Source organism: Miscanthus floridulus, chromosome 8, assembly GCF_019320115.1.
Source record: "Miscanthus floridulus cultivar M001 chromosome 8, ASM1932011v1, whole genome shotgun sequence".
In the NCBI taxonomy this organism is placed as follows: domain Eukaryota; kingdom Viridiplantae; phylum Streptophyta; class Magnoliopsida; order Poales; family Poaceae; genus Miscanthus; species Miscanthus floridulus.
This window is the reverse complement of record NC_089587.1, coordinates 43,495,904-43,520,684: the sequence shown is the minus strand read 5'-3', so window position 1 is coordinate 43,520,684 and position 24,781 is coordinate 43,495,904. Positions and strand designations below refer to the sequence as shown.

General features: G+C 43.2%; 1 protein-coding gene across 1 annotated transcript; it reads left to right on the top strand.

Moving 5' to 3' along the window:
- Window positions 1–18,624: 18,624 nt before the first annotated feature.
- Window positions 18,625–21,358, top strand: LOC136471797 ((DL)-glycerol-3-phosphatase 2-like). The gene is made up of 6 exons (XM_066469547.1): window positions 18,625–18,823; window positions 19,680–19,740; window positions 19,861–20,008; window positions 20,102–20,178; window positions 20,252–20,295; window positions 20,987–21,358. The coding sequence occupies exons 1-6, from the start codon at window positions 18,682–18,684 to the stop codon at window positions 21,064–21,066; spliced, it is 552 nt and encodes a 183-aa protein (XP_066325644.1). The 5' UTR covers window positions 18,625–18,681; the 3' UTR covers window positions 21,067–21,358.
- The last annotated feature ends 3,423 nt before the right edge of the window (window positions 21,359–24,781 follow it).

The window sequence follows — 24,781 nt, the reverse complement described above, 5'->3', positions numbered from 1 at the left end:
CGGCTCTGTTAGCCAACACCATCCACAGCTCAACGTCGTCCCCAACATCGCGTTTAGAACCGTAAAGGCCATGAAGATTTGCATGTATTCATGCACGATGGAAAGATGCGGCCCAACTGATCCAAGTTCGATCGGCAAGCACCAACTGAGAAAGCTGTCTTGAGATGTCAACAGCTCAGACACGTGCAAGACACAGCACAAGCACGGGACTCCTACTCCAGCATCAAGACTACATGGATCCACTATTCATACGTGTATACATCTTCCACGGCAACTGGATCGGCGTAAATATGCATGCACATACGGATCAACCACATGCACGCACTCACCGTCAGAGGGGCCAGCCGTCGAGTTGCATGATGCTGTACAAGCTAACTGAAGCGTGCAAGGAGGATCTCGGACTGCTCCGACCATGTCTATAACGTCCCAAGCTAACTGAAGCGTGCAAGGAGGATCTGCATTCATCCACCTCGACCACCAGACCACGTCGACCATGTCTCGAGCGGCTCCGCCGAGCTCCGACCACCACGACCATAAGACCACGTCGACCACGTCCCGAGCGGCTCCGCCGAGCTCCGACCACCAGACCACGTCGACCACGTCTCGAGCGGCTCCGTCGAGCTCCAACCACTAGACCACGTCGACCACGTCCCGAGCGGCTCCGCCGAGCTCCGACCACCAGACCACGTCGACCACGTTCTGAGCAGCTCTGCCAAGCTCCGACCACCAGACCACGTCGACCATGTCCCGAGCGGCTCCGTCGAGCTCCGACCACCAGACCACGTCGACCATGTCCCGAGTGGCTCCGCCGAGCTCCGACCACCAGACCATGTCCCGAGCGGCTCCGCCGAGTTCCGACCACCAGACCACGTCCCAAGCGGCTCTGCCGAGCTTCGACCACCTCGACCACCAGACCACGTCGCAATGATGATTGCCACAAAGAACGATGCTATGACAACTGCGACCACCGTCATAATAGGCCAAAAAGCACGAGGACCGGACAACTTTATCGCCATCGACCAGATTTCTATCCAAAGATAAGTATACTTCTAATATTTATACAATTTTCATTGCGATGTTTCTCCACAGCGTCCTCATCATGATTATTCTTTAAATAATATTTGTCCATGTATACCATCTTAAAGATGACATACAGCTATACTTAATGCAAATCCTTGACCAGTCATGTTGACGCTCGATGTTTCCAGAAAAGGCCCTGTCTCCGGCTCCTCCTACATGTGCATGAGCATCTGCCCTCTGCATTATGGGTGGTCGGCAGCGGCTCCTTAGTGACGCTTTGTTCTTCCTACACGTGCACGGGCTCCGCGCCCCACGTTATGGTTAACGGGCTAGCTAGGGCTGGAGACTTAGCTACATACTAACTGGTCGGGCAATTTATATTAAGTATAAACACAAACTTCACATTAACACTGATGTTTACAAAGCACCAACTGTTTTATCACATCATGCTCATTTGCAAATGACTGCTGAGCGTTATTTCTTTACTGTTGATTTTTCTCCATAAATTATTATTTTGTACATCATATACTACCATTCTATATATTTATATTGCAGGGATCTCGAGCTACGCTCGGGAACTTTGCCGCTCGCCCCTCAACCTGTGCTCAGGGACTGCCTCGACAACTCTTCGACCACAGCTCGTGGACTCTGCCGCTCGCCCCTCGATGTGTGCTCGGGGACTGCATCAACCACTCTCCGACCACAGCTCGGGGACTTTGCGTCTCAACTACATGCGACTGGCGACTCGCATATAGTTGGGATATTCTTTCTCATTTAGACCATGCTACAAGGCTCATACCTCGCCTTCCAGCAAGCTCAGGGACTACATCGGTACGATGCACCTGCCGATGCATCTTGTATCGCCTGTACGACGATTGGATTCTCAACTTAACTGGGAATTCTTTTTAGACCCTAGCACCATGTGCCTACATCACCTACTACTAGACTCGGGGACTAAGTGGGCACACTTCACCTTGTGGTGAATGTGCTCGCTCTGATGGTTCAAACACCTCCGATTCTACAAGGACGACGGTGTCTCTTTTTTGACTCAGAGTCAAAGTGGGCACACTTCGAGGGAAATATTTTTCAAATTTTATCTTGAGCCCCTTACATCCTTCTGACAAGCTCAAGATGACGCTACTCGAAGGATACAAGGCGCTCGGGGACTAGCTGTGGGGGAATAGACCCCCTATACTCTCATGGGTATACATGGGCCACACCACCAGAAGTGGCCCAGCCCGCAAGGTGAAGATGTGCGGAGCACGATATTATATTGTAATTGTACCAAATTGTGGGCACACTTCGAGGGAAATATTTTTCAAATTTTATCTTGAGCCCCTTACATCCTTCTGACAAGCTCAAGATGACGCTACTCGAAGGATACAAGGCGCTCGGGGACTAGCTGTGGGGGAATAGACCCCCTATACTCTCATGGGTATACATGGGCCACACCACCAGAAGTGGCCCAGCCCGCAAGGTGAAGATGTGCGGAGCACGATATTATATTGTAATTGTACCAAATTGGATACTTTACTTGTAACCTTGTCCCTTCGGAATATATAAGGAGGGGCAAGGGTCCCCTAGAGGACAGATCATATAGATCATACAGAACACCTCAATCAATACAGAATAATGAGACATAGGATGTAGGTATTACTCCAACACGGTGGCCGAACCTGTATAAATCTTGTGTCTTGTGCCTCTATAACCATCTGGTTCCTAATTACACGCACCGTCTGCCGATAATCTACTACCTTGGGCATACCCCTAGGTAGACTGCCGACCATATTTCGTCGACAATTACCCAACTTTATTCCAAGCATGCGACGTCGCAACCAGTCGACAAATTGCTCCTTATGTTTTTTTATCCAGCCAAGCCTGTGACCTGCTCGGATACAGAGTTTGCAGCGATTGCCTGTGCTCGTCAATGTATGGCATCACACCCTCGGCTTGCTAGAGAACAACAAACTATGCCTGTCTGAAAGAAACAGGATCATCTACTATAACAGATTTCTCCCTGTTCATTCCTTTGCCACGTAGTCTTCCCTCGTGATGAGATTCTGGTACTCCGACCCTTTTGATGTCCAGATGATATGTGCAGAACTCAATGGCCTCCTCCATTGACCATCCATCAACCATGCCCCCTTATGGTCTAAATCTGTTCCTAACATACCTCCTAAAAACTTTCATCAATCTTTCGAAAGGGAACATCTGATGTAGGTACATTGGCCAAGGGCTCTAATTTTGTCAACAAGATGAATAAGCAGACGTAATGAGATATCAAAGTAAGTCAGCGGGAAATGCATCTCAAGCCTAACGAGAGTTTCAGCTATGTCCCGCTGTAGCTGCTCTAGCGTGGACACATCAATGACCTTTTTTGAGATTGCGTTGAAGAATGAGCAAAGCTTTATGATTAGGGCATGGAGCTTTGAGGGGAGGATACCACGCAGGGCAATAGGGAGCAGCTAAGTCATAATGACATGATAGTCATGGGCCTTTATAGGGCTACAGTTGAACTTGAGTTCTCTCATGTTCACTAGCCTCTTCGGGTTCGCACAGTAGCCCATCGGGACTTTGAGTTCATTGAAGAAAGAAATAAGCGCATGTTTTTCTTCCTTCTTCAATGTCCATGACGCAACCAGAAGTTTGAACTGGCCATTCTCCAGCTCCACGGGATGTAGCTCCTTCCTGATTCCCATGTGTTGCATGTCTAGGCATGTGGCTAGTGAATCCTTCGATGTCCCCCTGGTGTCCATCAACGTGTTAAGAGTGTTAGCGCACACATTTTTAGTGATGTGCATGAGATCAAGACAGTGGCGTACACTCAGAAATGGCCTGTAAGATAGTTTCTAGAAAACCAATTTTTTTCTTCCAAATGCTCCCATCAGGCGCTGCTACTGCATTGTCCCCCTTCCCAAGGGCAACCTCCAGTTTGTTGAGTTCTCAAAGTATCACAGGCCCATCTCGATATTTTGGAGCTAAGCGTTTCTCAATAGTACCGTTAAAATCTTTTCTGTTCCTACGGTAAGGGTGATCCTTATGTAGGAACCTACGGTGTCCCATATAAACTATCTTTGAGTTATTTGATAGATTTACCGCATCGGTGTTGTCTAAGCACTCGACAATCCAGTATAGCCTTTTGTCTTCTCTCCGGACAACAAATCTCGACCTGGCAGGATGGTGATTGTAGCGATAAGTACTCCCTTGATTGTGACATGTTCCTTTTTGTACTCATCCCAAACATCCAACACACCCTTTTCAAACATCTCCACTAGTTCATCGATCGTTGGTTCCAGAAACACATCGATGTCATTCCTAGGTTGTCTTGGCCCTTGGATCAGTAGTGGCATTTAGATGTACAACCGCTTCATACAGACCCAAGGTGAAAGGTTGTATATACAGAGCGTCACTGGCCAGGTGCTATGATTGCTTCTAACCTGGTCGAAAGGATTCATCCCATCTGTGCTCAAAGCAAACCAAATGTGTCTTACCTCTCCACCGATGTCCTTATAGAACATAGTATTGACAGTCCTCCAATCATGCCCATCGGTGGGGTGCCTCATCATTGTATCTTTCTTACGCTCTTCGCCATGCCAGCGCAACAACTTGGCTGACTTTGCACATGTAAACAGCCTATACACCCGGAGAGCTATAGGGAAATACCAAACAACCTTTACGGGACCTTCTCTGGTCTTGGTACCCTCATCTGACGGCCCTTCCTTGTATCGTGGATCTTCACACTTGAGGCACTTGTCCAAGTCTTTGTATTTTTCTCCATGGTATAACATGCAATCATTGGAACACGCGTCGATTTTTTCAATCTCGAGGCCGATGGGGCAGATTATTTGCTTGGCCAAGTATGTCTTTTTTGTCAACTCATTTTTTTTCTGGGAGCATTTTCCTTATTATACCTAACAACTGATCGAAGCCTTTATCGCTCAATCTGTTTGTTGATTTGAACTCTAACAGCATGATGTCAGCTTCTAGTTTGCTCATTGGACAATTCCTATACAATGGTGTTTTGCCATATTGTCTTATTTTCTCTAGCTTTCTCAGCTGTCTTTCACTAAGACATCCGGTCTCTACATTACATAGCAGCTGAGAAATGCCATCGTTATCATCGGTGTTGTCAACTAGCGTGTTCCTAAACACATTATTAACTATGGTCATAGGTTCCGTGTTGACACCAGGTTCCTCGTCAGCATCATGGATGGCTACGTCAGGCATGTCCACATCATCATCGTTTTTCTGCAGAACATTCACACCAACCTCGCCATGTATAGTCCATATCGTATAGTTTGGCATGAACCCCCTGATAATCAAGTGCGATCGTATAGACTCAATTTAATGAAAGTTCATATGATTCTTGCAATCTTTGCATGGGTAGAAGATAGGGTTCCCATTCTCAGCATGGGCTTTGGCATCGGTGATAAACTGGCTGACGCCATGCATGTACCGCTTGTCCGTTCGAGATAGATGCATCCACTCTCGATCCATCTCTGCACAAAAAAAAATACTGAGACAGTAATTAAAAAGAATTAATAAGAAATCGAGCTTCATGAACAACAATTGTAGCTCGAAAGTATCATTTTTGGAAAACATTATTGTACACTAATTATTGAAAAATGAAATTGGTAGCCCCGGCCCTGTAAATTGAAAATCGTAGTAAAAAACAATTATTGCACAGTATTGAAGAACAACTATTCTACTCTATTTCTAAGAACTAATTATAGCATCACATACTAACAATGATGATCTTGACCACCATGGAATAATTAGCTAGGAATTTAAATGTGTTCATAGACACCAATCTTTTGGACGATGGATTCACCATAATTTGAGCCTTGCACAAATGTCCAATTGGAAAAGTGCTCTCTAGAATGGAGAAAGAACTAAAATGAGAATCAAACAATGTAGTCATCAAAACGAAGCTAATTAAGTAGCAAAATCAAATGAGTGGATGTTTGTTACTAACCTTAAAGCAAAAAGATCAAGCCATTCTTCAAAATCCAAGCGCTAGCTTCATGGTGAAGAGCAGCCGCAACAATGGAGGGAAAGGCCCAAACGCGCGCCTCTGTTCTCGGGATAGAAGAGAGGAGGAAGAAGAGGACGGCTGCAGCCTTTTTGTGCTGTAGGCTTATCACCGTCGGTTCTTGGCTAGAACCGACAGTGATAGAGCCAAATCACTACCGGTTTGTGGCTTGAACCGGCAGTGATAAGTGGCCACCAAAACACTGCCGGTTCAAGCCATAAACCGGCAGTGATGTGGTGCTTCACTGTCGGTTTTAGCCCAACCCCAATTATTTTCTTATTTTCAAGCTCATAACCGGCAATGAAAGTACGTCACTGTCGGTTCTCACGAATCCGGCAGTGATGAGGCCAACAGTGACGTCCAAATCTGGCGTAGTGACTGGCTGAATTTGGCCTGGCCAAAGCTTGCATTTGTTGCTAGCTTGCATTGCTGCTGGCTCACATAGTCACATATATGTGGTGTGGTGAATTTAACATCACTCCTAACCCTTATCTCTTTTCTCTCAGCTAGCATAAAACAACTCGCATTCAGAGTGAAGTGCCATACAACGATCCTATTCTAGTAAAGAAGCAAATAGGCAAAGCAATGCAACGACCGTGCTCCCTCTGCCCCCTAAATGTTTGTTGCTACGATTTGCGTATCGATAACTTTGACTTGATTTATAGAAAATGCGTGCAACATTTCTATCTCCAAATAAATTTATTAAAAAACTAGATTCAAATATCTATCCAATGATATTAATTATTTATCATAAGTATTAATATTTTTTTAATATATTTAGTCAAATTTGTTTCTCGGGAAGCGAAAACAACATACATTTAGGGACGGATGGAGTACCGAACATTTCTTATCAATCAAAAATTAAAAAATACCATCACTAACAGTTGCAATTTTTTATTGTCACATCTCAGAATCCATGTTTTGCATGACACTACATTCTGAGAACAAGCAAACAATCAGAAATTCAGAGTTCATGCGAGCCAGCAGCAACATTTCCAATCCTTATCCCTCTCGAATCGATCGAAGCAGCAGCTAGCTGCTTCCTTCACCACTGAACCCAAGCAACAGCTCCTTCCTTCGTAGCTCCAGGAATCACATAGCCTGGACTCCAGATGATTATCCTGCCCCTTTTCATTTGCTGGTAGTGACGTGTGGTGCACTATATCACCTAAGTACAAGATTGTGCTGAGTTACAGTTTTCAGTTGCCTAAGCTTGTAATGATATATGAAACCCTTAGATATTAATCTTATCAGTTTTGCTTGTTAATTTATTTGTTTTTTTTCTGCAATTGTTAGGTTGCCAAAAAAAATAGTCGCTAGTATATATATGTCACTTCTTTTACGTCTAAAACTTCTGTAGCGATAGTATTTGATTGCACTGCTATTGGAGAACTGTAACTCAATAAAAAACAAATAAAGAGTTTATTATAGGGTAATAGACAACATGCGCAAACGATGTGGTAATATATCTTTGGCAAGATAAATTCATCACACACATGCATGATGCAAGAACGACCATCATAACTTTATTCATACATCATTTATATAGGCATGTCCGCTGGCACGGTACATGAGTTTAAGTATACATGTTTATTATTGTAGCAGCATTTTTATTTTATCAGAGATACAATGCTGCATGCACACGTTTACCATATTATTCTTACATATGTGACCCGCGGAGGACAGCCTGACTAGTAGCATGGGCCGCTCTGGCACCCACTGCCGCAGTAGTCGCCGCCAAGGCCACAATACCCGTACTGACTGCAGCACTGGTTGTTGCTGCATGTCCCGCCACCACCCTGGCTGCCGCACGATGGCTGGGCGTGAGTGACCAGCCCAACATAAGCAAGGAGAAGTAAGGCCACCACAAGGACCTTAAAGGACAGGGTTGCAGCTTTCATAGTTGCCATATTATGCAGGTAGTATAATATATAAGCTGGATGTCTTGAGTGAAGTTGGAAACGATGATGCAGCATGAACCAGCAAAGGCACCCCTTATATAGTCCAGCATGCAGCCTTTTTTCCACCCTTCTGAACGACTTTAATTCCAAGTTAGTTTGCCTATACGCAAAAAAAAAAAGTTAGTTAGCTTATACCATAGGTCCAACATATATCTTCAGAAATGGCTTCAAACTTCAGAGGATGGTAGTACAAACCTCTTAATGTAGGATATCCACGTCATCTCAAGTTCTATCTCAACATGCAAGACATCCACATTATCATCCACTAATAGCCATGTCATGTCACTATCTTCCAACCTCTTAATGCAAGCTATCCACGTCATCTCAAGTTCTATCTCAATATGCAAAACATCCACGTCATCTTCCACTAATAGCCATGTCATGCCACAAACTTCCAACCTCTTAATACAAGCTATCCACGTCATCTCTACTTAATTTCATTTTAATTTTTTTGCAATCTCCGTAGCAACACGCGGAGTATCTTCTAGTTTCTACAAATAGTTTAAAACTACAATAGTAGGTCATCAACTCGTTGCTAGTACAAACCCAAGAATCTCATAGTATGGGTTCAACTCATTGGTAGTACAAACCTAAAATACATCTAAGAACTCCAAAGGATTAGAATCTTCAAAAGAAATTTGTCAAAAATTAATGTATCCCTAATAGTATGCTAATACTTTGTCCTAAGAATTTGTAGAATCTCTTTGTTAGCGGTAGTTAATAACCATTATAAATCGTCAATAAAACATGTATAAGGGTACAATTGTGATCACCAACAAAGGTCTAGGGGTTTAAACTAACAAATTCCACGAGTTTTGTTGAATCTGTATTTTTTGTAGGGTTTCTCCAGAAAACCGTCAAGGCGGACCTACATGTCAGAATTAATCGTGCTTATCCGTCGTGAAACGGGCACCAGAAGGTTCCAGAGGACTCCAGAGGACACCACACCGAAGAGGGAGCCGAGGGGCTGCCAGGTGGGGCCGACCGGACCCAACTGCAGGCCGCCCAGCCCCCTGGGCCCACCTGTCAGTCCCTCCTTCAAATGTCGATTCTCCACCGCCTCCTAGATTGCATCTACACCGTTCTTTCAAGTCAGTTTGATCCGAGGGTCCAGAATTGATGCTCTGGCCTATATATACCAGCCCATACCCCCCCCCTCCCTGGAGCCATCCTGAAACCCAAATTCATATTCTCCTCGTCGGGATCAGAGCCAGCTATCAAGAGAAGATTAGTCCTCCATAGGATATAGTTTTATAAATAGAAATAGTGAGATAGAGAGTGAGAGAAGAGTTTGGAGGAGGCGCTGGCCTGTCGATGCTCTCTCTACGGCTTATACCTTGGCAGATCCAAGTTCTATATGAGCTTGCCTCTGATATTTCTCTGGTAATCAACTTCTGATTCAAGTAAGCTTCTTGTTTATGTTATTCATCAGGTTCACAACTTGTTTGAGTGCTTTATTCTTTATCTAGGAAGAGTAAAGTAGTAATTGTAGTGTAAGCGCGGTGCTTAGACTCTGGTTATTGTGGATGCATCCAGCATTCCAGATTGGTGGTAGCTCGCGAGGGTGACTCTTATAGCCTCGTTGAATCCTCTGTAGTCCACCTCCCGTTTGTAGGGCAAGTAGGATGCGGTTACTATGGAAAGCATCCTCTACTGGTGTCTTTCCTTAAGTAATGTCTCTAGTTGAATAGTAGAAGACATAGCTTACCTAAGTCAGAATTAAAGAACCTTAGTTTTCCTCTCTATGCTCATATTTATCCTAACCTTGTTGCTACCGTTAGTTAAGTTAGACCGTAGTTAGTCTCACATGTTTCACTGTGGATATGATACTTGAAATACTTCCGGGTGAAAGCTACAACGGTATTCGTGCACTTGCGGATTTATCTGTGTGCGTTAAAATATACCAACAAGCTTTCTAGCGTCGTTGCTGAGGAAACGGTTGGCTTAACCTTTTATCTTTTATTCTTTCTTTTGTTTTACCTTTTCTTTTAGCATGGATTCCACTCCTATCTATCAATATGCTAAACCCACAAGCGCAAGCCTAAAACCACCAGAGTCTTCAGAGTCTATCATAACACCTGGTTATGAGCTGCGCCTGAGTTTAATAAAATTGATTTGGGATCAATCCTTCTTGGGAGAAGGCAACGAAAATCCATACTAACACCTATGATAGTTTGAACGGACTTGTGCATGCTTGCGTATCGCTGGCATGTCTAACAAGACCTTAAGATGAAAGTTTTTTCTGTTCTCTTTGACGGGAAGAGCTAAACAATGGTATAGTCTAACCTTAGGAAGTGTGCAAGGAGATTGGAAAACACTATGCTCTAAATTTTGCTTATGTTTCTTTGCCATCTCTAAAGTGGTTAGCGTTCAAAAACAGGTTCTAAGTTTTAGACAACTAGAAGAAGAATCTCTTGGCACATCGTGGGATCATTTTAATGACCTCATCATCACTGGCCCGACCTTGCCATTCAAGACCCTATACTTTTTCAATATGTTTACATGGGTCTTAGCGAGGATTCTAGGGAATCCCATGATGCAGCCTCTAGAGGAGCTTTTCTTCATTTGTCTACTAGTGAAGCAAGGGCTATGCTTGATAGAATTAGTGAAAAGACTCCCTACACTAGCATTCATTATGACCTCCTCAAAGAAGAGAAGGAATCCTCTTCAAAACAAGAAGAGAAAGTTTTGATAGCCAAATCACAACCACTCTGATCCCAAGATTTAGCTATCAATCCTGAACCATCAATACCCCAAAATCCCCCAAAAGAAGAAGGAATTCCACCTTTGGAAATCCCTGTTGAGATTAAGGATGACCTCTTTGGTGCTGATTTTGGGAGAGCATTAAATTCTCATAAGAGACTTTCAAGTGAATATAATTCAAATCCTCTCAAGAAGGGATCTCTTAGAAAGCGTCCTTATTCACATGTGGGACATTGGGAAGAATTCAAGGATGGCATATCTAGTGATGCCATAGAAGGAGAGCCAAGCCATTTAGAAGCCAATCATATCCTCTCCCCTTCTATGCCCACATTAGATGTCTTATTTGAACCCATCTCTCAACCCATCCTTGACCCCGATGATCCCTCTTATTGTAACACCCTAAATTTTGAATTTTTGGAAATAGAGCTAAAATGATTTAATTTGGAGTTTATGCGCTCATGAAAACATAGGAAAATAAAAAATTTCATTAATTTAAAATTTATAATAAGGTAGCAACATGTTTGTGCATACATGCCGGTGCAATTGATTTATTGATTGTGTGGTTTGAATCAAGTTTCAAAATGGGTTGAAATGCTTTTGGAAATAAATTTGAAAATAGCTTTGAAATAAAAGAAAAGAAAATCAGAAAATAAAAGCATTTAAAAAGTTGTGAAAATTTATTTTTGAAAACTTACCAAAATTTCTCATTTTTATTTGAATTGAAAAGTATAATGGAAATAATATTTAAACTTGATTTGATTCCTAATTGAAATTGGTTTTGAAATAGGAAATAGAAAAGGATTTAAAAATGGAAAAATCTTTTCCCCTCCTCTTCTGGTCGAACGGCCCAGCTCTCTTCCTCCCGACCTCGCTGCCTAGCTCTCTCAGCCCTTCGCCAACCGCAACTGTGGCTCAGCTGATGCCTCACCGTTGCTTCCCTCTCTCTTGGCCCAGCGCACCCTGCGCCTCAGCTCTGCCCGTTCCTCCGTGGCCAGTTACGTCTCTCCACCGTGCGCCACTAGCCCAAGCCGCGCACCAGCCCAGCACGGACGCCGCCCGCTTCCCTTCTTCTCTCACAGACACCATGACCCTGACTCTTCTCTCGCTGACCAGTGGGACCTGCCTATCACTCACTTCTTCTACCTCGCCGTCGTCTCCGGCATGGACTCTACTGCCGTAGAGTTCGCCTTCGCCCCACTCCACCAACTTGCGTGTGCTGTAAGCCGGACCGCCCCATAAGTATTAGCCGACCACTCGCGCCATTTTCCCCAAACCTGAGAGCACGCCGCCTTTGCTCAAGCTGCACCGCCGCCATGGAGCCCTAGCTCGTCCCCGCCGCATGCGACTCCACCGCTATCGTGCCCCATCGTTGATCAGAGCTGTCTTCTAGTCTTTGTCGTGAGGTAATGAAGCCTCGGTGCTTTGCTTTTGCCCTCTCTTCTTCCTTCTCTGTTCGCGCTCCATCGCCGGAGTTCCCGAGCCGCAAGCTAGCGTGTGCCACCATCACCGTCTATCCCCTGCTTCAACCACTACCCCCATCGTGATTGTAGGCTCAAGCTACGCACCCCGGTGCTTTTCCCGAGCTGATTCGTGGTCCCTAGGGCCCTAGCTATGCGCGCCAGTGAGATGCTCACCGCCGGCCATGGCCTCCACCGTGTCGCCCTTCCTGTTCTGGCTGGTTTTCCTCTTTCCCTCCCCACTTCTAATCAAGGCCGTTTACATCTAATCCAATGGTCCAGATCAACCGGTATCCCTTCGCCATGGCCTTTTGCAGAAAACCCCCTATAGCTTTTTGAGTATAAACCCGTCGTCCCTGATTTTACTCTAAAGAGCCCCTGCCCTTTCTTCTATTCGAACACGTGGTTCATTGCGTATTCCATAGATTATGTCTTCTTCTTTTAAAGGCGTATTTTGTTCAATTGACTTCAAAAATACGTTTTCAGTTATTTACAGTTTTGCCATTAGATTTATTTAGGCTATAACTTTGTCATTTTAACTACGATTTGACCGGTTCAACTTGCGTTATGTTTGTAATTCCATAATCTACATGTTTATCCTACTGTTAGATATGTTTTCAACTTTTAAAATTCGAGGTTAGATTTAATCTATTATTTTATTAAAGAAAATCTTGTTTAAATCATATCTTCTACGTTTTAGCTCCGAATTGACCCGTTCAAGTCATGCTAGATTCATTACGACAAGATCTGTGCGTTAGTAACAATGTTTATCATGTCACTATTTCTAGAATTTCATGGTTTAAACTCTAATTTGGATAATAATTATGCAACTAGATTTTATAAATAAAATATGATTTGTTTTACCTTAGTTTTATAATTTAAATCTAAATTTAACTTAAATCAATTTATATAAGCTTTTATATAGTTAAAACACATGAAGCTTATAGTTTATATTTTCTCTTATGAGGAGATCTTTCGAAAGCCGTTTCTTTTAAACCGTAGCTCTGATTAGCGTGCCTCTCGCAACTGTGTGTTCGTAGTGATGCATAGAATCATATTTCAAACTCTTTTACTTATTTTTCTATGATTGGTGTATTGTTCTAATGTAGATGTAATTGTATGTTATGCATGTATGTGTATGGATGTTTGTGTGGTGTTCTACGATTACGTCCAGTCGATGAGGTATATGTGGTGATTAAGAAGAAGAAGAAGGACGTTGAAGATTAAAGCTTACCGAAGGATTGGTGTTTTAAGGCAAGTATAGCCTGGGATCTTTCTTGTTGTCCTATACACCTTTAATCATTTAATACATACTGCATGTGTCTACTTTGACTGCCAGTAAGGATTTCCTAGTGCTTTGTTACCTTATGCCTTGTTACCTATGGGGTAATTGCATTGGGTAGTATGATGCTAGTGCTCAACTAAAACCATGATCTTGTAACTTGACTAATAGAATATGCAATAAACATTAAAAGATGTTTTTTAGCAACATGGAACAAGGGGGCTAGAGCATTGGGCAATTTTTATGGTGCTCTAGATTCCTCTCCCTAAGGACTTATCTGTAAGTGATCATTCAGGACTTACAGTACAACTATGAGAGCCATATGGCTCTGGCTTTAGCTTAGTATAAGGACATTTTCTAGCTTGTTAGTGGTTACCTTTATTGGCGTAAGAATGGCTTGACGAATCGGGTATATGGCAGCCACTACTCTTATGTGTATAGCCGTGATGGAATTGTGCCACTCAATAGGGGGGTTCCTACATCTGTTTGCCGAGTAAATCTAATGGCCCTAATTTGTTAGACGAACCTTTGAAAGGCTTCATAGTGAACCCTGTCGACCTTCCTTGGTAGTGGGTCAAGAGGCTGATCACCTCGGGTGAAAGGGTAAATCATGACTCACAGTGAAAGTGTACAACCTCTGTAGAGTGTAAAACTAGTATATCAGCCGTGCTCACGGTCACGAGCAGCCTTGGAACCCTTACGGAATAGGTGATGAACATTGATGATACTGATGATAAAGATGCTCACTAATGATTACTGTTTATGCTATTCATTATTCATGTTTACCTGATCATGTGTTTATATGGGCTTATGGATAAACTTGTTGCCACCCAATTGATAAAAGATGACTCATTAAAAGCTAATCGCGGTTAAACTAGTGTCAGCTTTTTGAGCCTCATGAACCCCATGTTATATTTGTTGAGTACGACATGTACTTACGCTTGCTTTACTATTTAAATCTTTGAAAAAATCCTGGATGGGTACTAGATTGCTAGAGTTTGGAGGAATTAGGCTTATGATCAACCAGTCAGTTGTCCCTGTGGAATTGGAGTCTTTACCTGAAGATCGGAGTTGTCTTTCTGCTGTCTATACTCAGAGGTTGTATTCTTTATACTAAGTACGCTATATTTTGAGCATTATCTTATGATATTACCCTTATTTGTAGCTATATGTGAGATTTGACTTTCTGGGCTTACATATGGTGTGTATCTGGTTTTGTTCTTAAAACTGGGTGTTACAAAGTGGTATTGGAGCAATGCTGACTGTAGGACACAAGTCTAGTTAGAACTGGACGTTCTAGTATGCTTTCATCTATGCTTACTTCTTGTTTTCCCCCTAACCTTGTCGTTTGCTAAAAGTTAAGGTCACTTTGGCCTCTGTTCTATTATGAAAACCTTGTCTCTATTCTTAATCCTCTCTCTTCGTCTAAATAGATGGGTTGTAATGAGGAGACCACCAGCATCAAAGATCAGGAGGACCAAGCTACGTTGTCCTTGATTGCATTCGACAAGGAGAAGCTTGTAGCTATGCAACAACAAGTACTTGAAGGAATGACTCAACATGGGAGTTTTCAACAGTGCTTGCCACAAGGCCAAACCAACATACCAAAAGGACTAATGAAGAGACAAGTGGCAGAAGCTTGGAAGAAGATGAAGTCCAATGAAGGTGTTCGTAGTAATATGCTCGCAAGCATTATGGTTTTCCCTATCTTTAGAGCAAGTCCAATAAGAGGGAAGTCAAGGTGAACCCGAGTTGTGAAGCTAATATGGATAAGAAGAGGAAGGCGGTCTCACCAGAACCAGAATTGGGGAGCAATCAACATTCGAGTTCTACTACATTGTCACATCTAGCTCCACTCCCTGGTCAGATAAACTCAGACTCTAAAGAGTTAGAAGTTTCTCAAGCTAAGATTACTATTACTCTACTCTTTCCACATGAGGTATGCATAGATGGGTGGACAATCACCTATAAGGAGTTTCAACCCCGAAAGATCAAGCGAGCTAGAAAGCGATCCAGTCAAACAAAGATGAACTTGTAGAGTCAACAAGCTGACAACACACTAAGCAACAATTCTATGGAGTATGACATCACAAATGATCCAGCTAAGAGAAAGTGTTATCATTACCAGTAGGAAGGACATTATGTTAAATTTTGCCCACGGAAGAATCAACAATTACACCATAGAGGTAGCCAGAGTCAGATCACTACCGGACTGTCACCAGTAAGTGTTAGTGATACCCAACCCGAAAGAAGCATTTAGTGAGAGTGGTGAATGAAGAAGTCATGCTAGTCTACCCAGGATCAACAAAGTGGAAGATATGTTGCCCTCACTGTCATGTAAGGGATGCTACCCTAGATGCCTTCGTAATCACACCTTAGTTAAGGAATATGAGATTGTGCCTTTGATGTAATAAAAACGATAGTATCGCAAGTTGAGCCAATGATTAAGTTGTGTATCTTTATTGCTTTGTTGAATTATCATTATGCTTATGATTGTTTTGCATATTTGTAATGACTGCAATGATCTTGTTGGGTGTTCCCATAATTTCATTTAGTTCATAGGCCTAAGGCATAAGGATTAATGCAATAAATAGATGGGTTTCACTTATCTCCTGTTTTCCCTATTGTCTTTTGGGAGTAATATGTCTTGACTTATATCTCTGTTCTTAGATGACCTAAAATTATGGAAAAAATTCTGGACAACAGTACGCTTCCGTATCTTTCTCTGAGCACAAGAATCGGTCTGTTATATATTTTGGTTCTGATAGCTCTTTTGCTAGAGGAGACGTTGGTCCATGATAGCATAACATGAGAAAATCTGACACAGGTTTTATTCATGGAAAGTGACGTTTCATTCCCACCTAAGTGTTTCATTTATTTGGGAAGCAGTATTGGTTTCCGTTTCATGCATATAATCCATGTGAGGATGATCCTTTAGGGCAGTCCCAATGGTGCATTGATGATGGTTTCTATCCTCATTAAATAACTTATCACGTAGGCAAAATGCTGACATGGCAACGTAATTAATGAAGAAAGAGAGCAAAAATCATAGAAATGGTTTCTTCATGAAGAAACCAGGTCTACTCTTGACCCAATGCACCAAGAAACCATGAAATCGCCATTGGGGAGAAACCACCAGTTTCTAGGGAGCTCGTGTCGCACTCCCATTGGAGGAAAAGATAGAGTTGGGAGAGAGAAAGAGAAAATAGTTATTACTCATAGAAACCATGGGTTGGAAAGCAGTACTTTTTTTTGCGGTATTCTATGTAATAGAAACTACTAGTTTCTTTTATTGGGACTGCCCTTATTGAGCAGCCTATTAGCTTCCGTTTCATGCATGTAATCTGCGTGAGGATGATCAATTATTAGGAGTCAGACATCATAGCAAATGCAAACTGCAAACCTTTCGGATGCCTTGACAACCGCTTGGTGGATGGAGGATGGACAGAGTTTTATTGACCTATTGGATGCCTCGAGGACTGAATGGATGGAGGTTAGTGTCTTGGTAGGACGCTTAAGGTGATGTGGTTTTAAGAAATTGCAGAGAAATATGGTAGTGGGATTTTGCTTTATAAGAGTAATAGATAGATAGGTTCTGACTCTATCAATCTATTTTAGAGTTTAAGGCCAGAGTCCTATGACCCATTAACCTTTCATTTATGAGTCGGGTCGACTACATAATGGGTCCATCCGGTTCATTTCTATCCCTAAACCTCATGGTTATAACCGTGGGAGATAGGAGCACATCTCCTATGGTCAAAAACAAAAACAGTAGGTTCCAATGATATCGTAGACACTTCGAAATAATAACTATAGGAACAAAAAAAAATCACAGTAAGTTTTTTCAACAATAACTTAAAAAGCTGGTTATTATCAATTGAAACAACTAAACTCGGTATAATCATAGTTTAAAAACAAATATACTATATAACATAGGTCATATGGACTATGTAGCATATATAGTAATGAAAAAGTAACATTCAAAGCACGATTAATAAGCATAGTCAAAAACAATAAGGGCAGATCCAACACTTAACTTTTAAGCTAGCTCTAAGCATTTTTCTTATATTTTAATAGAAGAGAGAGAAAAGCTAGCTCTCGATCAATAACTAAACTCTTGCACATATTTCAAGATTACGTAAGAGTATCATGTGGGGCTTGCTCTTGATCAAGAGCTAAACTCTTGCACATATTTCAAGATTACGTGAGAGTGTCATGTGGGGCTATACATATTAAAAGCTATGTGATAAAAGTTAGTATTATTGGAGAAGTTGGCTTAGATCTTCCCCAGTGTGTGCTTCAAGTGAAGCCTAAATAGGAGAGAGACAATTCAAGCATCACTCTTGACACTGCGACGAGTGATGCCGCTTTCAAAAATTTTGGGAGCCAAGCAAGTATAGGATCCGATGACTGAACATTAAACAAAATGAAAGGACCCACATGCAGACATGGACCGGCTTGAAGGATCAGCATGGCATTGATTATAGCCCTGTCATTTTGTACTGCTTGTGGGGTCTATTCATATGGATAGAAGCGAAGCTAGGCCTTGTTTAGATTGAGGTTAGGAATCAGTATTTGGCACTGTAGCACTTTCATTTGTATTTAATAATTATTGTCCAATCATGGCCTAGGCTCAAAAGATTCGTCTCGTAATTTACAATCAAACTGTGTAATTAGTTATTTTTTTATCTACATTTAATACTCCATACATATATCTAAAAATTCGATGTAATAGAGAGAGAGTGAAAAAACTTGCGATCTAAACGAGGCCCTACACACCGTGAGGATGGATCGAAACAAGCAGCACAACAACGTGGGCTGCCGTGTACAGTTTTAGGCCTTACTCACACTGTAGAAGGCCTTAGAGCTAGGCCTTGTTTAGATTGCCTCAAAATTTCAAGTTTTTTTACTCTCTTTCCATCACATCAATTTTTGGACGCATGTATAGAGCATCAAATGTAGGTAAAAAAATAACTAATTGCACAGTTTGGTTGTAAATCACGAGACGAATCTTTTGAGCCTAGTTAGTCCATGATCGGACAAAGTTTGTCAAATACAAACGAAACGTGCTACATTGTCCAAATTGCAAAAATTTGCAATCTAAACAAGGCCCTACTAACTAATTTTAACCACTGTGGGTGTCAGAAACAACCAATTGAGTTTTCCTTGCAGGAGAAGATCCTGGAGAGGTACGGCAAGGTGTTCGACTGGTCCGTGAAAGCCAAGATGATGGGCAAGACCACGGCCGAGTCCACGCGCATCTTGTTTGAGGAGTTCGGCCTCTCCGGCCTGCTCACCCCGGAGCAGTTCCTCGAGGAGCGCGAGACCATGCTCGAGAAGCTCTTGCCCACCTGCGTTGCCATGCCAGGTGAGCAAGATGTCTCTGCTTCTGCAAAAACTACATCACCATTTTGACATGATTGCATGACTGAGTACACTGTCATCGTAATTTGTTTGGCCTGTACAATTGTTGTAGAAAAATGACATCTAAAAGGAGAGAGAAACGTCATGCATTGCAGTAGTAGGAAGGATTTTTTGTTTGAATTTATAGTGTGCAAATGCCACGTTTCTACTTTATTTACTATTGTTCCTGTCAGCGGAAGCAGCTCTGCAACGGCTAAAGCCAGACCGGGTCGTTCGGATCACAACGCCCAGCGCGCACTTGTTGCGTCTCCGCGCGCACTCACCGCGCCCACAACTGGATCACCGCATCCACGCGAGCCCGATCTCCACGGCGCCCACGCTCCCGCTCTGTGCGCTCGCCCACTCTCTCATGTAACACTCGCATGTACAGGCTTCGCCAAAGGCCACGATTGTAATAATATATATATATATATGTACACGCCATATGATCAATAGAAGCTGTCCTGTTGATCAATACAACTCTACATGGTATCATCGTCCACGGTTCTATCAGAGCATCCCTTCGCCACATCTTCTTCCGGTGCTCCAATGGCGCCCTCCTCCCACCACTCCTCTACAGTTCCTACTCGTTGGTGTCATTTGTGGGCACACTAGAATTTGGACACGGGGTGTTACACTATGTCCAGTTAAGTAAGTACAAACCAATTTGTTTGCACTACTGATTTTTTTTAGTTAAAAAGTTGAATTGCCTTCTGGCTGCTTATTTCAAGGCGTGAGAATATCCCTAGTGTGTAGCATGGTGAATTAGATATGTATATAGGTTTGTTTACACTGCCTGAAAGATGAATTGTTTCTTGCAGGTGTGCAACGCTTGATCCATCTTCTCCATACAAATGGAGTACCGATAGCTGTTGCAACAGGGTAATTTCTTGGCATTTTATGATCCATTTAGTCTTAATTTTCAACAGCGCGCTCCTACTGCTTTTTAATTTTTTACAAATTAGAATCCCGTGAGTGATCTTGTTTGATGTGCCTTTGCAGAACCCATAAACATCACTTTGCACTGAAGACACAAAACCACCAGGACATATTTTCCCTGATGCATCATATTGTCACAGGGGATGAACCAGAAGTGAAGGCGGGAAAGCCATCTCCTGATATTTTCCTTGCTGCTATGAGGAGATTTGAGGTATTGGAACGACCATATAGGAACAAATTTACTTGCTACGTCCTATTAGAATGCTGCTTCCTTTCTCCCCTGATGCCGTCGCATTATCTTCAGGGTAATGTAGAACCCAGTAATTGCTTGGTATTTGAAGATGCACCGTTGGGTGTGGCAGCAGCCAAAACTTCAGGAATGTAAGAGATTTTTGTGTTGGCTTATTTTGGCACCCTTTGATAGCAAACTTACATTTTTTTTATCTTTTTGTAGGCACGTGGTGATGGTCCCAGATTCAAGGCTAGATGTTTCACATCCACTAGTATAGAATCGATTTTTAGGGGTGGCTCGTAACCGTTTGTAGGGGCGGTTTGGCCAGCCGCCCCTACCAAACCGTCTCTACAAATCATGCATTTGTAGGGGTGGTTTCCAAGCCGCTCCTATAAATCAATTTGTAGGGGCGACTGGTGGGCTCGTATTACCGGCCGCCCCTACAAATCGATTTTAGGGGCGGCTGTAGTACCAGCCGCCCCTACAGATACCTGTTTCACGGGTTGGAGTGAGTGACCCGAGGAGGAAGAAGGTGCTGCAGCAATTTTTGTGAGGTGCTCAAGGCCTCCCCACCTTTCTTTCACGGGTTGGAGTGAGTCACCCGAGGACGAAGAAGGTGCTGCAGCTGTTTTATATGTGGGTCATTTGTAGGGGCGACTGATGATTGAGCCGACCCTACAAATCGGAGCTATTTATACGGTGGCATTTGTAGGAGTGGCTCAATCACCAGCCGCCCCTACAAATAGCAACTCCGGGACGGCTGGTGATTGAGCCGCCCCCACAAATCAGACCCTATTTGTAGGGGCGGCTCGTATCACCAGCCGCCCCTGCTGTTCCATTTCTAGGGGCGGCTGGTGTCTGGGCACCGGAGCACGCCACTGTAGGGGTGGCTCCATCACCAGCCGCTCCTACAAAAAATTCGAACCATTGCTAAAAATCGTTTTTTACGTAGTGATCACAAAGGAGCTGACCAAGTTCTCACTTCACTATTGGAATTCAATCCTACCGAATGGGGCCTGCCACCTTTTATGGATTAGATTATTTTCAGAGACATCAAATATGTTTCACAGACACACAGGTCCTAGTCCTACAACCACACACCGTACACGTCCTAAAATTCATATTCATATTACAGAAGTGTTTGTTGCATATAGTTAGAAATTTGAACAGGAAAAAAGGAACACTCCTGGTTTTGCCTAGTAATATACTGGTGTAACTAGACATTTGTGCTGCTACTGCAGTTTACATTATTTTTAAGAATCGTCCTTCATTTATAGATTTTATTAACAGAAACTGCAATTGATGTTGGACCTAGTCGCGACATTTTGAATTTTCTATCTGCTTGTCAGAAAATATTATGACTCCCCATAAGTAGATATTTCCATTGCTGAAATTTACTGTACTTATGTGGTAATCATTCTAATATGGTTCTGTTTATGTACTATGAAAAAACTGCTATAGAGATTTCTGTATTTGTTTAAGTTCAAGGAAATGTTTAGTGCGTGTTTGTTGAGGCGTGAGCAATGCTCCTTTCGTCTTTTGGATGAGGATGGAACCTATCAATCTATCATTGTTTTAGGAATGAAAAGTCAATATATAGATGAAAAAGAGTTTTCATCTGGTGTGGTAGGTAACACGTAACACCTAGCTTTCCCATGAAACTGCGTCGATACTAAAGTAGTCTCATCAACCTTGTAATGTCAAAAGATGAAAAATAATGCGAATGTACCACAAATTTGGCTTAAGTATATGTTTCAGTGAGTGGATAGCTTTGGTTTTTTCTGCAGATGTTACCAAAAAATAATGGCATTGATGGTTTTTACTATCCCCATTAGCCTTCAATGCAAATGGTGTTAATTAATCTAACAACCAGTCTCAGTGAGGAGTTTTATGGACCCCATGTTATATAAAATGAGTGAAAGATGACTGAAACACACTCTCAATGTAAAAATTTCATTCTTATTGTTTTATAGACATTTATTTTCATAACTCATAGAGAGTTGGTAATAATGACAAGAGAGTTTTCATCCTCATGAAACTTTTTTCTTTCTCTTCTTAAAAACATTGCTACATCATCAAAATCGCTTATGTGGCAGCTTATTAAATACAAGTAAAACTATAATAAAACTCCCGCTGAGATTGGGCTAACAATTAATCAAACTACAGTAATTAATAACAATGTGTTGTAGAGCAAGGAAAAAAATGACCTGGGAGCTGAATGGGGCATCTATTCTTCCAAAACCTCGTGGCATACTAGAGAAGACTACGCCAAGCTGTCCAATGAAAAACGGCAGTGCAAACTCTATTAGTTGGCAGAGTATCCAAACCAGTTGAAGCTTCAGTACAAGTAGTGAGGCCCTATTTGGCATGGTGGTGCATGGCTTCGGTTTCCTGACATAGTACTATAGGGGTGTGTTTGAAAAGGTGGCCCGATGGCCCGGCTGCGCCCCTGGGCTGCAGTGCTCGTGTTTGATGGCCTTGGCCTGTCTCCCAGCCCGGCTCGTGTGGTGCAAAACCCTACCCTCCGCCTGGCTCCAGGGAAACAAAATCCCCCTTCGTTTTTCTAGGGCGCGGCTTCGCGCGGCGCGAGGTGGCCGATTTGGGGGTGATTTCAGGCGGCAGCGGGTGGCTCGCGCGGGAAGGTTGAAACCTTTGCACGCGCTCCCTCCTCCGGTGAAACTTGTTGCCTTTATAAGCGGCCGTCCGGCGCTGCGCTCCCTCCCTTCTTCTCCCTCCCTTCCCCACCCATTCCCGTGAGATACCAACGGTAGTGTTGCGGTGTGGTGTCCGGCGAGGCGGCGTTCTTCCCCAGCGGGCTTCCTCTCTGTTCCCCCACAAGGGATCTGCAACGACGTGGTGCCGCACCATCTTCCTTGTTGGGACTCCGGGAGGCGGTCATCTTCTTCCTTCTGCTCGTGCTCCATTGGTGCGGTTGGTGTTCTCCTGGCCGGATCTGCTTTCTCTCCGTCCAGATCTACTTCCTCTTCGTCGCTTGGTCTTCTTCCTCTCCGTGATGCGCCTCTTGTTTTCTCCGTCGACGACCCTGAGGTCAAATCGATCCCCAATCCCCCCTATTATGTGATGACGATGATGTTAGGGTTTGCTATCATACTTGCTCGTGATGATTTGTTCGGTTAATATTTGTACATGTTGTTGGTTCATCCTAGATTAGGGTTTCATTCAGTGTTTGTTCCATGTCGTTTGTACAGTTGTTTATTTGGCATGACATGATGGTATGCTTACTGTTTTCGGTTCTCTGCTAATGACGGCTCCGTTGGTTCTTGATGGTTGTCTGGTTGGCCCTGTATTTTTTTCTTTTAGTCGATGATGTTGTCCAAGGCACTTGGAGGCATGTACCTACATGCAGCCATGCCTACTTAGCTATTTTAATCACTGTACTTCCATGTTGAAGCCAGACAGGGTATGTTGAACTAAGTTCATGTTTCAATGTCATATGCATGTAGATGGATCCCTCTGTGAGCCATGAGGTGATGGGTAGACAAGCAGCTACCCTGGTTGTTGTCATGGTGTCCTTTGTAACCAGTAGGCTTAAAGGAGAAGGGTGAATGTGAACCTGGCCCTTTGATGTTAACACTTAGGGAAGAAGCTAAAAAGCACAGACAGCAGACCCTTAATCTCATTTACAACTCCACTGATGTAGAGTGTCTATCTATGCTTAGAATGACTAGAGCTCCTTTTTTTGCTTTATGCAACCTTTTTAGATATAGGGGCCTTGTACCTGAAACAGAAGGATGCACAATTGAGGAGCAGGTTGTAATGTTCCTTCATGTTGTTGGTCACAACCAAAGGTTTAGGGTTGTCCACCAGTCCTTTAGGAGGTCCATAGAGATAGTACATAGGCACTTCCACCAGGTGTTGTATGTTGTTGGTGAACTTAGGAATGAAATGATCAAGCCTCCTTCCACCGCCATCCACCCAAAGATACTTGGAAGCCATAAATGGAATCCATTCATGCAGGTACTTGTGATTCACATGTTTCTACCTTAGGTAGATGTCGGTATAGAAAGTGACCAACTAGTAAATATTTGTAGTTTTGCTGTACGTTGTGATCGGAGGTGGCCTAGCACTCAATGACAAGGGATTTATACTGGTTCAGGCAACGTGCCCTATGTCGAGTCGGGGTCGGTCGATGACTTTATTCCCGAGCCCAGGTGCTCGAAGTCTGTAGTGGGGTTACAAACAAGAGAGAGAGAGAGATGGGGTGTCCAGTCGGTCCGGTCGGAAGGGCCAAGATCGACTGGAGCTATCCTATGAACGAAGTGTCCAAGCGTGTGCTTGAAGGGTTGCGAGCTATCGATCTAATGAACCTGAACTTGAAGAAGTCGACTTGGGTTAACTGCCTGCGTTAGGAGGGAGCGCATCCCCTTTTATAGAAGAAGGGGAGGGCTTTACAAGTGAGAGGGAGAGAGAGTATGGACGTTTCTAGGCCTTGTTGCCCACACCGATGGGGATGGGATAATGGTGGACGCCCGCAATACTGTTGATGTCACTATAGAATGTCAGGTGCATGTGGGAGGTTGAGCTGCTTTCTTCAAGATTGGAGGACGTCGGTACCTACAAAAAATGTTGTCTCGCCGACTGGAGACATGGCTTTACCACGTTCATCTGGTATGGTGAATTCCGGCACCCACAATACTGTTGACGCCCAGAGGCACATGGGGGTCTTACTGTACGGGTGTTTTGGCCTGCGCCTATAATACTGTAGAGGTAAATGTTGGCGCCTACAATACT